The sequence below is a fragment of the Somniosus microcephalus genome, chromosome 9 (genome assembly GCF_052327205.1).
Source record: "Somniosus microcephalus isolate GS21.2 chromosome 9, FLI_Smic_1.0, whole genome shotgun sequence".
NCBI classification, from domain to species: Eukaryota; Metazoa; Chordata; class Chondrichthyes; order Squaliformes; family Somniosidae; genus Somniosus; species Somniosus microcephalus.
In genome coordinates this window covers 43239419-43252641 of record NC_140995.1, presented here as the reverse complement: position 1 = coordinate 43252641, position 13223 = coordinate 43239419, and the positions used below count along the sequence as shown (strand labels likewise).

General features: G+C 50.0%; 1 protein-coding gene across 1 annotated transcript in view; it reads left to right on the top strand.

The window, feature by feature from the left end:
- The window catches only part of LOC147112359 (protein eyes shut homolog), a 378050-nt gene that overhangs the window by 349599 nt on the left and 15228 nt on the right, over nucleotides 1-13223 (top strand). Inside the window, exon 12 of the mRNA XM_085996557.1 lies at nucleotides 1923-2084. Within this exon, the coding sequence (XP_085852683.1) occupies nucleotides 1923-2084 (162 nt within the window). The remainder of the gene's footprint in view (nucleotides 1-1922; nucleotides 2085-13223) is intronic.

Genomic DNA, 13223 nt, shown 5'->3' with positions numbered 1-13223 from the left:
AGAGTGACTGCCCTTGACATCAAGGCAGCATTTGATCGAGTGTGGCATCAAGGAGCCCTAGCAAAACTGAAGTCAATGGGAATCAAGGGGAAAACTCTCCATTGGTTGGAATCATACCTAGCACAAAGGAAGTTGGCTGTGGTTGTTGGAGGTCATTCATCCCAATCACATGACGTTACTGCAGGAGTTCCTCAGGGCAGTGTCCTGGGCCCAACTATCTTCAGCTGTTTCATCAATGACCTTCCCTCCATCATAAGGTCAGAAGTGGGGATGTTCGCTGATGATTGCACACTGTTCAGCACCATTCGAGACTCGTCAGATACTGACGCAGTCCGTGTCCATATGCAGCAAGACCTGGACAACATTCAGACTTGGGCTGACAAGTGGCAAGTAACATTCGCACCACACAAGTGCCAGGCAATGACCATCTCCAACAAGCGAGACTCTAACCATCTCCCCTTGACATTCAATGGCATTACCATCGCTGAATCCCCCACTATCAACATCCTGGGGGTTACCATTGATCAGAAACTGAACTGGACCAGCCATATAAATACTGTGGCTACAAGAGCAGGCCAGAGGCTGGGAATTCTGCGGCGAGTGTCTCACCTCCTGACTCCCCAAAGCCTTTCCACCATCTACAAGGCACAAGTCAGGAGTGTGATGGAATACTCTCCTCTTGCCTGGATGAGTGCAGCTCCAACAACACTCAAGAAGCTCGACACCATTCAGGATAAAGCAGCCCGCTTGATTGGCACTCCATCCACCTTCAACATTCACTCCCTCCACCACCGGCGCACTGTGGCTGCAGTGTGTACCATCTACAAGATGCACTGCAGCAACTCGCCAAAGCTCCTTCAACAGCCAACAGCACCTTCCAAACCCACGACCTCTACCACTTAGAAGGACAAGGGCAGCAGACGCATGGAAACGTCACCACCTGCAAGTTCCCCTCCAAGCCACACACCATCCTGACTTGGACCTGTATCGCCGTTCCTTCACTGTCGCTGGGCCAAAATCCTGGAACTCCCTTCCTAACAGCATTGTGGGTGTACCTACACCATATGGACTGCAGCGGTGCAAGAAGGTGGCTCACCACCATCTTCTCAAGGGCAATTAGGGATGGGCACTAAATGCAGGCCTAGCCAGCCAGCGACGCCCACATCCCATCAATGAATAAAACAAAAAAGAAAAGAAAGAACTTGCATTTCTATAGTGCCTTTCACAACCCCAGGACGCCAATGAAGCAGTTTTTGAAGTGTAGTCACTGTTGTAAGGTAGGAGTTTCGAGATAACTGTGCTGTGTATGTTTCTGAATTGTTTGTAAAGTTTCTCCCTGTTCAAATAGTGGGCACAAGTGATTTTGGTACAGGAAACTTTAGGTTCAGCTGTCTGGTCCACCGATGTGTCAAAATTCATCACTTGCACACAGCTTAAACTTAATGCAGCAAATTCATTTACTAGTTTTTTCTGACGTTGTCAAAGTTTATGGCCCCCTCTCCCCGTCTTAGCTAGTGAGGAGTGAACATTTGTGTTGTAATCAGATCCTTTGTCCATTTAAATATTCCAGTCACCAAGACAGCTTACTGCAGATTCAAGTCATAAGATGCTCCCTCACATGATGTCCCGTTAGCATTACCGAACCCATTGCCCCTTTTAACTTGGGAACTGCAAGTAAATGCATTCAAATATCATGTGAACCCAGCTCATTAATGTCCCCTTCTTTAGTACTCAAATTTAAAATTTGTAAATCTTAAAAAAAAATTGCTTTCTTTTGTAACTCATGTCTGTATTTGTGGTTACTTCAAACAGTGCCATTCTCCTTGCAAGTGCTGTGTTTTAGTTCTTTCTGAGTGAATTGGATTTTGTTTATCCAGCAGATTTTCATTTCCCATCACTATGTTAACGCTCGTCTTTTCCAGCTCTTACTATCAGCGACCCCTCCTTCAGGAGTAATGAGTTTTCCTGGATGGCATTTGCTCCTTTTAACATCCGCCATAAGACCCACATTAGGATGCAGTTCCTTCCTCAGTCACCAGGTGGCATCTTGTTCTACACTGCACAGCACCTCAGCTCTCGCTCAGGTAAGGCTCAGTCCTTCATTGTTAAACCTACCCTGTGCCATACACCAGTATGTGATGATAAAGACTATAAGCTAATGTGAAAAGGTGCTTTGAAAGACAGGAAAATCCTGCGATTGTTTGTACTGTTGCTTTCAGGCAGAATGGCCTAGAAATTCAGTTGCGTGCGCCAGCCGTTAGCGCCTTAGGAGGAGTAGATCTCGAGCGCTAGGCGCTTAGCGCCCGGGCGCAGCGCGATCTGCGCCTCGCCCCAACTTCAGTAGACATTTAGCGCCAGCGCAAAGTCTTTGCGCGCGCCCTGCTGCACGCGCAGATTATGACGTAATTTCCTCGTGCAACGCCCTTTGTGCGCCCCAAACCGGAACTTCAGTCGCGCCGGCCCATTGTGCGCCGGGCGGCCCTAACGACTGTGGAGTGGAACGGTGCACAGCCGAAGCGGGCCGTGGGGAGCGCAAATTAAAGGGCACTTACCCTGCACTATAAAGGGCAGGCATTTTGCAGCAATCACTCTTGTGCAACAGATTTTTTGAAAAAAACCAAGGAAGGGAGCTTACTGCTTTGGGCCAACACTAGGACAGGTATTTTTGGCTTCAGGCCAGAGCTTTGCAATTCGCCTTCACTGATATCTCATTGTTTGCCAGCATATTATGGGGGCTGCATGGGGTGCCAATGCTGAGTTTCAGGATTATGTCGGAAGGGCTCGCAGACGCTGTGTTAGAGGGGCAGCCCTGGCTAGACGCAGAGGGGGTAACAGGCGTCGGCAACGTGGGCCTTACCCACTCAGGCAATACCGCCAGCAGGTCTCGTATCTCAACATGACTGGCGCGCAATGTGTTAGGAGGCTGCGATTCAGAAGGGAGGTGGTTGCAGAGATCTGCCATCTGCTTCACAGAGATCTGCGTCCACAGCTGAGTTGCAGGACGTCTCTGTCGGTGGAAGTGAAGGTGACGGTGGCTCTGAACTTCTATGCCACCGGCTCCTTCCAATCAGCTGCTGGGGACATTGCTAACATATCCCAGTTCGCCGTGCATTGCTGCATCCACCAGGTCACCAATGCCCTTTTCAGAAGGAGACGCCAATTCATCTCCTTCCCCATGACCCTGGAGAGGCAGCAGCAGCGTGCAGTGGGATTTGCAAGAATCGCGGACTTCCCCATGGTGCAGGGCGCCATTGACTGCACGCATGTGGCTTTGCGGGCACCTCTGGACCATCCCGAGGATTACCGCAACCGTAAGGGCTACCATTCCCTCAACGTACAGCTGGTGTGTGACCACAGGCAGCGCATCCTAGCTGTCAATGCCTGCTTTCCAGGCAGCAGCCACGATGCCTTTATCCTGCGACAGACTACTGTGGCTGACATCTTCCAGGCACAGCCTCACCCAAGAGGATGGCTTATCGGGGACAAAGGCTATCCTTTGTGTACCTGGCTCATGACCCCGCTCCGCGCGCCCAGGACCCCTGCTGAAGAGGCATACAACTCGACCCTTCCCCCTTTAAGAGCTGGCCGGCGCCAGGGTGTCTGCTGTCAATCAAGAAATGACCGCACCTGCGCTGCGCCCGGCCTCGGCGGTTTAGCTCAGCACCGCCGGCTTTGCGCCTAAAGATAGTTGTGGAACGCCAGTTTTAGCGCTCGAGCAAACTCTTAGGGCGAAGCTACTGAATATCGGCGAAGTGGCCTCGACTTTGCGCCGGGCGCAAACTTTAGCGGCCGCCCGACTTTTCCGCCCCAAAAGTGGCTATACTGAATTTCTAGGCCATTATCTCTGAATTTCTAAGTGCATGAAAATACCTTTCCATTCATTGCTGCTTGCTTCTGTTTATCTTCATTGCTGTTCCTCCTGCTAATATTTGTGAATCAGACATAGGAACAGGAGTTGGCCATTCAGCCCGTCGAGCCTGTTCCACCATTTAGTTAGATCACAGTTAGATCACAGCTGATCTGTATCTTAACTCCATCTACCCGCCTTAGTTCCGTAACCCTTAATACCCCTGTCTAACAAACCTGAAACGTTAACTCTGTTTCTCTCTCCACAGATGCTGCCTGATCTGCTGAGTATTTCCAGCATTTTCTGTTTTTATTTCAGATTTCCAGCATCCACAGTATTTTGCTATTGTAAAAAATCTATCAATCTCAGTGGTGAAATTTTCAATTGACCCCCAGCCTCAACAGCTTTTTGGGGGAGAGAGTTCCAGATTTCCACTGCCCTTTGTGTGAAGAAGTGCTTCCTGACATCACCCCTGATGCTCTAATTTTACGGTTATGCCCACCCAAAGGAAATAGATTCTCTCTCTACCCTGTCAAATCCTTTAATCATCTTAAACACTTCAATTAGGTCACCCCTTAATCTTCTTTATTTAAGAGAATACAAGCCTAGTCTATGTAACCAGTCCTCATAATTTAACCCTTTTAGCCCCGGTATCATTCTGGTGAATCTGTGCTGCACCCCCTCCAAGGCCAATATATCCTTCCTGAGGTGCGGTGGCCAGAACTGAATCAGAAATATCTACGCTTCCAATTGATTGTTTAGATTGGATCAGAATCCCTCAGAGTTGCGTACTCTCTCTATTCTGCAGTTATTTTACTTCATTCGTTCTGCAATTAAATCAAAATTAACCGAACAATTCAAACGTTTGCTTCCAATTTTCCTCTTTCTGTTGGAATTGGTGCTACTGTTAGTTCTAAGGGTTGTCCTGATCCTCTTCACAATTGACATCTTCAACCACACTAGGGGTGCCAACCCTCCAGGATTGCCCTGGAGTCTCCAGGAATTAAAGATTAATCTCCTGGACACTGCTGTGAGCAGCAACCAGGGAGAAAACTCATAGGGGCAGTAAACAAAATAATACTTTTTTTAAAATTTCTTTAAACACTTTTGTTTACTAGTTATAAAAGTTTTGGAGGTGGGAATAAAGGCTGTTTGACTGAGAGTCAAGAATCATCCAATTGGGTAATGAATAGTCTGTTTGCTCTCTAATTGGTGGGGGAAGGCGGGGCGCCGCGAGGATGGATGTGTCGGGTGACCAATAGCGGGAGTGTGGGGGCGGGACAGGTGGAGGCAGGAGGTCATGTGATGAATCCTCCAGGAATACGTCCAACCAGAGTTGGCAACCCTACTCGGGCACGCAAACACCCACACACTTCCAGCAGAGGTCACGAGAAAATGATCAGGAGTCGGAGCCTTGGCTGATTTATTTCCCATTTGATTTTTTATTTCATTTCCCACACCATGTATCTTTGTGGTCTTATTTAATGGCACCGTTCACCTAATCACACAACTCCTTCCAAAGAGAATTGTGGGTAAAAGACCTGGAATCACCACTCATTGAGTCAGTGCTCTTTGATCCTCCTCGGCAGTGAAGTGCCAACATGATGGGTCACATCCCTACCAATAATTAGGCATCTACCGTGAGTGGACTGGTCGGCGTAATGGGTTCGGACACTGGGATATGGAATACAGCCCACGTGCCTGTTGTTTACTTCTCTCGACCGTTCCCCCACCTCCCCCCCCCCCCGCCCCCCGAGCTGCCCATTGTCCACTCTGAGGGCTAGCTGTAAATACTGAGCAACTGCAGAAGAGTCAGGGGGTAAAAATTGGGGCGCTAATTTTAGGGCCCCGAAAAAGTTAGCACCCCCATGGCCAATTTTCCCAGGTAGCACCCTGAGAGGGAGGAGGGGCGCTACTGGAAGCACCCCGCGTCCCTCTTGGGGCGCTGCGAGCCTATATCGTGGCGCAAGGTGGTGCTGCGGCACGTCGCATCGCGGTACTGCAGGCCTTCCTCCCCTTATTAAAGGGGAGGGGCCTGGTGCAGCGCGTCCCGGCGCCCAGCTGGGCCACCAGGGATCAGGAGTGCCGGCAAACGAGCCCAGCACTCAAGAGGAGTGCCGGGCTCACGGAGAGCAGCTGGCACCCCGCGGGGAGGCTTCACGGGGGCAGGGGACAGCAATGGAGGCAGGTGCTGGCAGGCAGCCAGCAACAAAAACGGCCGCCCGCCACCTCCCCTTTAACTAGCTCTGCCCCGGCCGCAGGTAGGCACCCTCTGACCCCAGCGGACATAGTGCCTGGTGGTAAGTCGGGGGGCGCCACCCAATATTACAGCCGGGGCGCGAGCAGGACGGGGCGTGGTACTAATGGTTAGCGCCGCCGCTAACCTCCCGCTGAATTTCGTGGGAGGCATTAACGGCACCGTGCCTAGGCACTAGTTGATTTGTGCCCCGTTACCGTCCTATTAGGGCGCTAATGGAGGTGCAAATCAACTGAATTTAGCCCCCATAGAGTCATAACTCAAATAGGCAATGAACCCACAACACAAAATAGGCAAAGGGTGCCATTAAGTAAGACAGTCTCTCATAAGAGAGAGCCCATGTGGAAAGTGAAAACACAAGGAACCTGTTGCAGTAGGGGCTGTTCTATGTTTAGGCCTTGTGGAAAGAATGGAGTATCTTCTGAAACCATTGTATCAGTTGGAGGCAGAGCGGGACTTACGTCATCAGTCCATTTTACAGCAAAGTCTACTTATTCAACAAACATCAAAGCAAATCAAGTCCATTTAAACAGCAAACAGAACTCATGACCGAAACTGCAGCAAAGTCTCCCGATAATAGCAGGATTATTTCTCCAGAAAAATGCAGTGAGTGGAGGATAGTTACATGATATAAATTATGTGCATAAAATCAATCCCAGTCACTTAAAGGCATGATTGATGGGGGCATTACCCAATCACCTCCATTCTGGCCAGGAATAGTGTTCTACACAGCCTGAAAGTACTTGTCGATGACCCCAGCTGCTAAAGTTTGGAAAGCTGTTTTCATGTTCCTGTTGTTGACTCCTCTCACCCAATTACCCCCAGTTACCCATTGTCCACACTGCAATCACAATTTAAATCCAGATAGGCCCAGCTTCTGAACCATGACTGCCAGGCCCAGCGTTACATTTTAGGAAAAAATACATTTTCAAAGACACCTAGGCCTGGATTTTCCTCCTCCCAGTATCAACAACAACAACTTGCATTTAAATAGCACCTTTAATGTCGTAAACAATCCCAAGGTGTTTCACAGGAGCGTTATCAGACAAAATTTGACACCGACCCACACAATGAGATATTAGGACAGATGGGTCTTAAAGGAGGAACAAGGGGCGGCGGTTTAAGGAGGGAGTCCCAGACCTTAGGGCCTCGGAAGCTGAAGGCACAGCCGCCAATGGTGGAGTAATGAAAACTGAGGATGCACAAGAGGCCAGAATTGGAGAAGTGCAGATATTTTGGAGGGTTGTAGGGCTGGAGGGGATAACAGAAAAATCCTCCTCCACATGAAATATTCTTAAAAGCACGCAGATTGCTTTTGTCGAACTGATCATCAAGATTAGGTTAAAAGAAGCATTCATCAAAGGGCCTGACTTAGCTGAAACCGATACAGGCCTAATGTAAATACACCTGGCCGCAGCAGTAACGCTTTCTTCATTACATCTTTTTTACCAAAGTGTAGCATTTCTCTTTAAAACTGTTAAGTCATCAAAAAAAGAGAAGGCTTATAGTACGATTCTTTATTAGTTATAGTCCGCAAAGAGTTTGCAGTTTTGCAAAAGAGCAAAAATGATTGCACAGAGGATTACTAGTCTCCCAAAGCATGTAATAAAAGCTTCTACGGTTTACTGTGCTGACAATTAAATCTTCAGATTGCGCTGGTCTCTGGGGAATATTCTGCATGTCAATATTATGGTTTAAAAATAATGTGGCCCTTTCAACATTGAGCTGCATACTGAGCATGGAATGCATTGCTAATTATATCTGAGAGGTGGTAGTATTGAAGTCTTAAATGTCAGGAGTTATAAATGTCTTTCATTTTGAGCGTGCGTTTCCCTGGTTGTGTTTGCTGCATTAAGAAAATTGAGGCTTGAATGAGGCACCCAGAGAATAACGAATATTTCATTGGTCCTACAATCTGTTTCAGTATTGCACCATTCTCTTCAGTGAATATTCTTAAAGCTGTCAGAATAGTAAAGAGTTCACCCTGAACAAGTTCTGCTGAATAAAACGGCTTGACATGCAAAGCAGGGATAGCCCTGTTAGAGCAGGAATCTTTCTAAAGAGACCGTGCATGTGCACCATAAGTCTTTAATACACTAGTGGGGGAGAAATTTGGTTAGTTAGCACCGCCGGTTAGCGCCTCCAGGGGTGCTAATGGGGCACTAACGAATTACGGCCCATGCGTGGCGATTTTAGCGCCGTCTGCGAAATTGAACTGGTGGTTTGCGGTGGCGCTAAACACTACTACCACGATCTCCTGCGCCCAGAGATCGTGACATCATCTAAGCGCACATCGCCCCGGACCGGAAATTGATTCTCGCTCCCTGCTTCAGTGCCGATCGCTAGGAACAACAGGTAGAGGGGGGTGGTTTGTGTGGTAAACCACTGTTATTGTTGTTCACCGTTGTTGTTGTTGCACACTGTTGTACCTATGCATGCCTCAGCATGTCTCTGCTGGCTCCGCCCTGGCTCCACCCACAGGCCCAGGTATAAAGGTGATTGCCCTGCAGCCCCCTGCCTTCTTGGAACCCAGTCAACCACGAGAGGCATGCTCTGTTCTTTGCTAATAAAAGCCTTTAGTTACTCTCCTAACTCTCCGTCTTTTATGAGTAATTGATAGCGCATCAGTTTGCAGTCAGCTGGGAGCTGGGGGTGCGCTATTTAAAGGCGTGCGTTCCTCTTTTTTCCTGTCGGCAATCAATTTTGCCTACGCAGGTTGAGAGAGGGAGAGGGGCATCTGGAGACATTTAACGGTTTCCTACTTGAAGAAGTTTTGGGCGTCAGCAAGACTTATCAGGTTCCCATTTCTGTAACCTTTAGTACTACCACATTTAGAAGAGTTAATGGGGGCTGTACTGGCACGGGGCCTCGCCCTCCAGCATCACCATCGGAGGCAGTGGAGTTGGAGAGAGAGAGTGGAAAATGTGGCCAGAGGGAGGAGGGCCAACCGGGCTTTCCACAGGAAACCTTACCCTCCCAGGGTATTCCGCGAGCAGTTCTCATATGTCGATCTGTCTGAGGAACAGTGTTTTAGAAAGCTCTGCTTCAGCAAGGAGGTGGTCAGAGAGCTCTGCCACCTCCTGCAACCAGAGCTCCAGCCTCAGCTCAGGACCAGGACGTCTCTGTCAGTGGCAGTGAAGGTGACGGTGGCGCTCAATTTCTATGCCAGCGGCTCCTTTCAGGCTTCAATAGGGGATATTGCGAACATCTCCCAGTTCGCTGTTCATTGCTGCATCTGGGAGGTCACAAATGCTCTATACAAAAGGAGAAGGGAATACATCTCATTCCCCATGACCCGAGACAAACAGCGTGAATGCACATGTGGCTTCGCAAGGATAGCGGGCTTCCCCATGGTTCAGGGAGCCATTGACTGCATGCACGTGGCATTGCGGGCACCTCATGAAAATGCAGAGGTTTTCCACAACTGCAAAGGCTACCACTCTCTGAACGTGCAGTTGGTGGCTGACCACAGACAGCGCATCCTCACCCTCAATGCCCGCTATCCTGGCAGCATTCATCCTGCACCAGACTGGTGTCCCAGACCTGTTCCAACCACCGTATCAAGCTCACGGCTGGCTCCTCGGGGACAAGGGTTATCCACTCCCCACCTCGCTGATGACACCGCTCTGTAACCCCAACACTCCTGCTGAGCTCGCCTACAATGAGAGCCATAGCGCCACTAGGAACCTCATCGAACAGACTATCGGCGTGCTGAAGCAACGGTTCCGGTGTCTTGACCACTCTGGAGGAGCCCTGCAATACTCCCCTGATCGAGTATCAGTTTTCATAGTTGTGTGTTACATACTGCACAACCTCACCATTCTGAGGACCCAGTAATTGCCACCGGGGATTGATGGACCACCTCAAGAGGGGGAAGAGGGAGAGGAGGCGGAGGAGGAGGATGAAGAGGAGGAGGAGCAGCAACAACGTGGGAGGGAGGCGCTCAATGTTGCTTCTGCAAGGGCCGTTCGTGTATGCCTTGTTGCACAGCGCTTCCGATGAATGAGAGAGCAGATGGCATTTGGGATCAACAACCACATCATTACAGCCAGGCCGCAGCCCCTATGACTGGCCAAAGTTCCAATGAGAAACATGAGGAAATTTGTAACATTTAAATAAAAAATGTTATTATTCTGAACAACTGTGTCTTATTAAGCACAACCAATAACAAACAAACACAGCAATTTATTAACAAATACAACTGGTTCTTAGCACATCGAAATAATTCTTAGCAAAGTGAACAATATATTTACAAACACATCCAACTTTGGTACAAGCACTCCATTTGGTCGAAAAATTTTAGTTAGTGGGCCTTCTACAATGATCTCCCTCCCCTTCGCACTTCCCCCCTCCCAACCCTTCTGCTCCTCCGTTATGTAGCCCCATTGGCTGCAGCAAGGCTGGCGGAGGGCTGCTGAATCTCGGAGCCAGAAACTGCAGATGGCCTTGTAGGATGCCCTTGACCAGCTCTGGGCCTGGAGGGCCCGGCTGCAGACTGCACCAAAACTGCATGGGTGGCAGCAGTTTGGGCTGGCTGGGTTACAGGCTGTGGCAAGTGCAATGGCGGAGTGGCAGTGGTGGGACCAGGAATGCTGACATCCTGAGAGAGGACAGCGCCTTCCTGCTCGACCAACACACTGCCACTCCCCCGGGGCAGAACCTCAGCATCCGGAGCAATTTGCTGGAGCACAGATTGCTGGCCTGCTGCGGCACCATCAGATCCATGGTGGACAGTGGGCGACTCAGCTACAATGGCAGCAGTCAGCGCTTGCGTGGCATCAATCTGAGACTGCATCAGAGCAGTCTGAGATTGGATGACACCAACCAATGACTCGATTCCAGCGCTAAGTCATTGCGTTGCCTCGGCCTGTGCTGCAATAGATGCTGCCACCTCACCCATTACACGCGGCATGGGGTCTGGGTCCCCACGGTCTCTCTGCAAGTCAGCCATCCTCTGCAATGAGGCAAGGATGGGATCGAGGGTTTGCGCACAGATGACAGCTGTGTTGGCGGTGGTCTCCTCCACGCTCCTAGCCAGTGCTTCCATGCTCTCGGGCACCCTTGCCATTGCACCCATGAGCTCAGTATGCATGCTCATCGGCTGTGTATTCATCGCCACAATATTGAGGTCCTCATCCAAGTCCTGTGCAGCAGAACTCGTGCGCGCACTCTTCCCGCGGGGAGATGGCCCCCGAGCTTCCCTTCTCCCATGGCATTGCTGCAGCCCACTGGGTCCTGGAGCTTCACCCATATCAGAACCAAATCCTCTGCTCCCCTCCAGTGACCGCGTGGCCCCAGTATCCAATATGTCGCCTTCGGGAGACGCAGGCAGTGAGGCTCCGGCTTAGTGTTCCTGATCCTCTCCCGCATTGCTGCCACTGGGAGGCTGAGGGATAGGCTGTTCAGATGGTGGCTCACTATCTGAAAGCAGGAAGGCACAAGAGTGGCTTTAACGTGAAGTGTGCGGGGCAGGAAGGGTGCAAGGAATGGAGACAGTATAATTAGATGGAAAGTGGGAAGGGCTTGTATTGTGAGGGGGAAGTGGTATGAGAGAGGAGAGATGATGAACATACCATTGCTGTCCCCAAGGGGGTCGACCTCTCCGACTGCCACAGCGCCCATGACATGGCTCACGATGATGCTGTGCACTCACTCCTCCAGCTGTGTGAGGGAGTGCAGCTCTGCCTGTCCCCCTCCCGTGCGTAGCTACTCCCTCCTGTTATGAGCAAGCTTGGCCTGCAAGAAAAAGGACAGCGTGTGAGTGAGTGTGCAGCCATGTGTTTGGCAGATGTGCTTACCATAGTTGAATAGCCATTAATGTCTGCAAGGTATGAGATGTGGACGTGACTTTTAGTAGATGGGCATAGTTGTTGGGTGAGTGTTGGGGATTTGGCACTTTATACCGTCTGTGCTCAGAGTGAGGTTGAGATGGTGGGATGTTGAGGTATTTCAAGCATCTACTCACCCTGACCACCCGAGTGAGATCATTGAACTTCTTGCGGCAGTGGGTGTGAGTCCTTTGGACCAGGCTTCTGGACGAGACGTAATGGGCCACCTCCCTCCACATCCTTGTGAACCCCCGGGGCAATGGTCCCCTGCCAGTGTCTGGGAACAACACTGCCCGTTGGCGTTCCATAGCCACAACCAAAGCCTCCAATGCTTGGTCGCTGAACCGGTGAGCTCTCTCCCTGGGCCTCTGAGCAGCCATGATAGTTGTGGTTCAAGATTTGCGCCTCCTTGCAGGCCCAGGTCACAAGCAGCAATGATCAGGGTGAGGCTGCAATGATCAGGGTGAGGCTGCAATGATCAGGGTGAGGCTGTGCAACATGATTGAACCTCCCCTTTAAGAACTGGAAGGTGCCAGTCTGAGTACTAGTTAATTGACAGCACCTGAGCTGGAGTAGCACTCTGAGGTAGTGCCCTGTTCCCCGACATTAGCTCCCTAAGAGAAGTGTAGTAACCTGGGAGGTTATGAGTAACCTGATCCACCAGGTGGTGCTGTGGCAATGGCTCTCCTGAGTTAAGTCTGATCTGTACTGGTTGTACTCTTTGTTTTTGCTGCCTCATGGCAGAAGCTTTTATGTGCAAGTGTTGATTAAACCATGTTACGGAGTTAACCTGTGTCTGTCTCCATCTATGGCCACCTCAAGATACCACATATGGCGACGAGAATAAAGGACGGAAGAGTTTTGGAGTATTCGGAAGAGGTGCTCGGGTTGGTTAGCAAACTAGTCGGAAAAGCACGAGGCTAGGCCGTGGGAGTCGAAACGGAGTTTGATTTTTTGGCTGAAGTGACCGGACTCCAAGGATGGCAGGAACGGTAGGCTCCGTGGCACCTTTTGACAGCAAGTCGCAGTCTTGGGAGGAGTATTGTGAAATACTGGGCCATTTCTTTATGGCAAACGAGGTGGATAGTGCTGAAAAGAAAAGGGCCATTTTACTGAGTTGTGTGGGAGCGCAAACCTATACACGGATAAGGAATATGCTGAGCCCGGAGCGGCCAGGAGAAAAATCTTTTGACGAGTTGGTGAGTCTACTAAAGAATCATTTCAATCCAAAACCTAGTGAAATAGTACAGAGATGGAAATTCAATTCGAGGATTAGGAGGCCGGAAGAAAG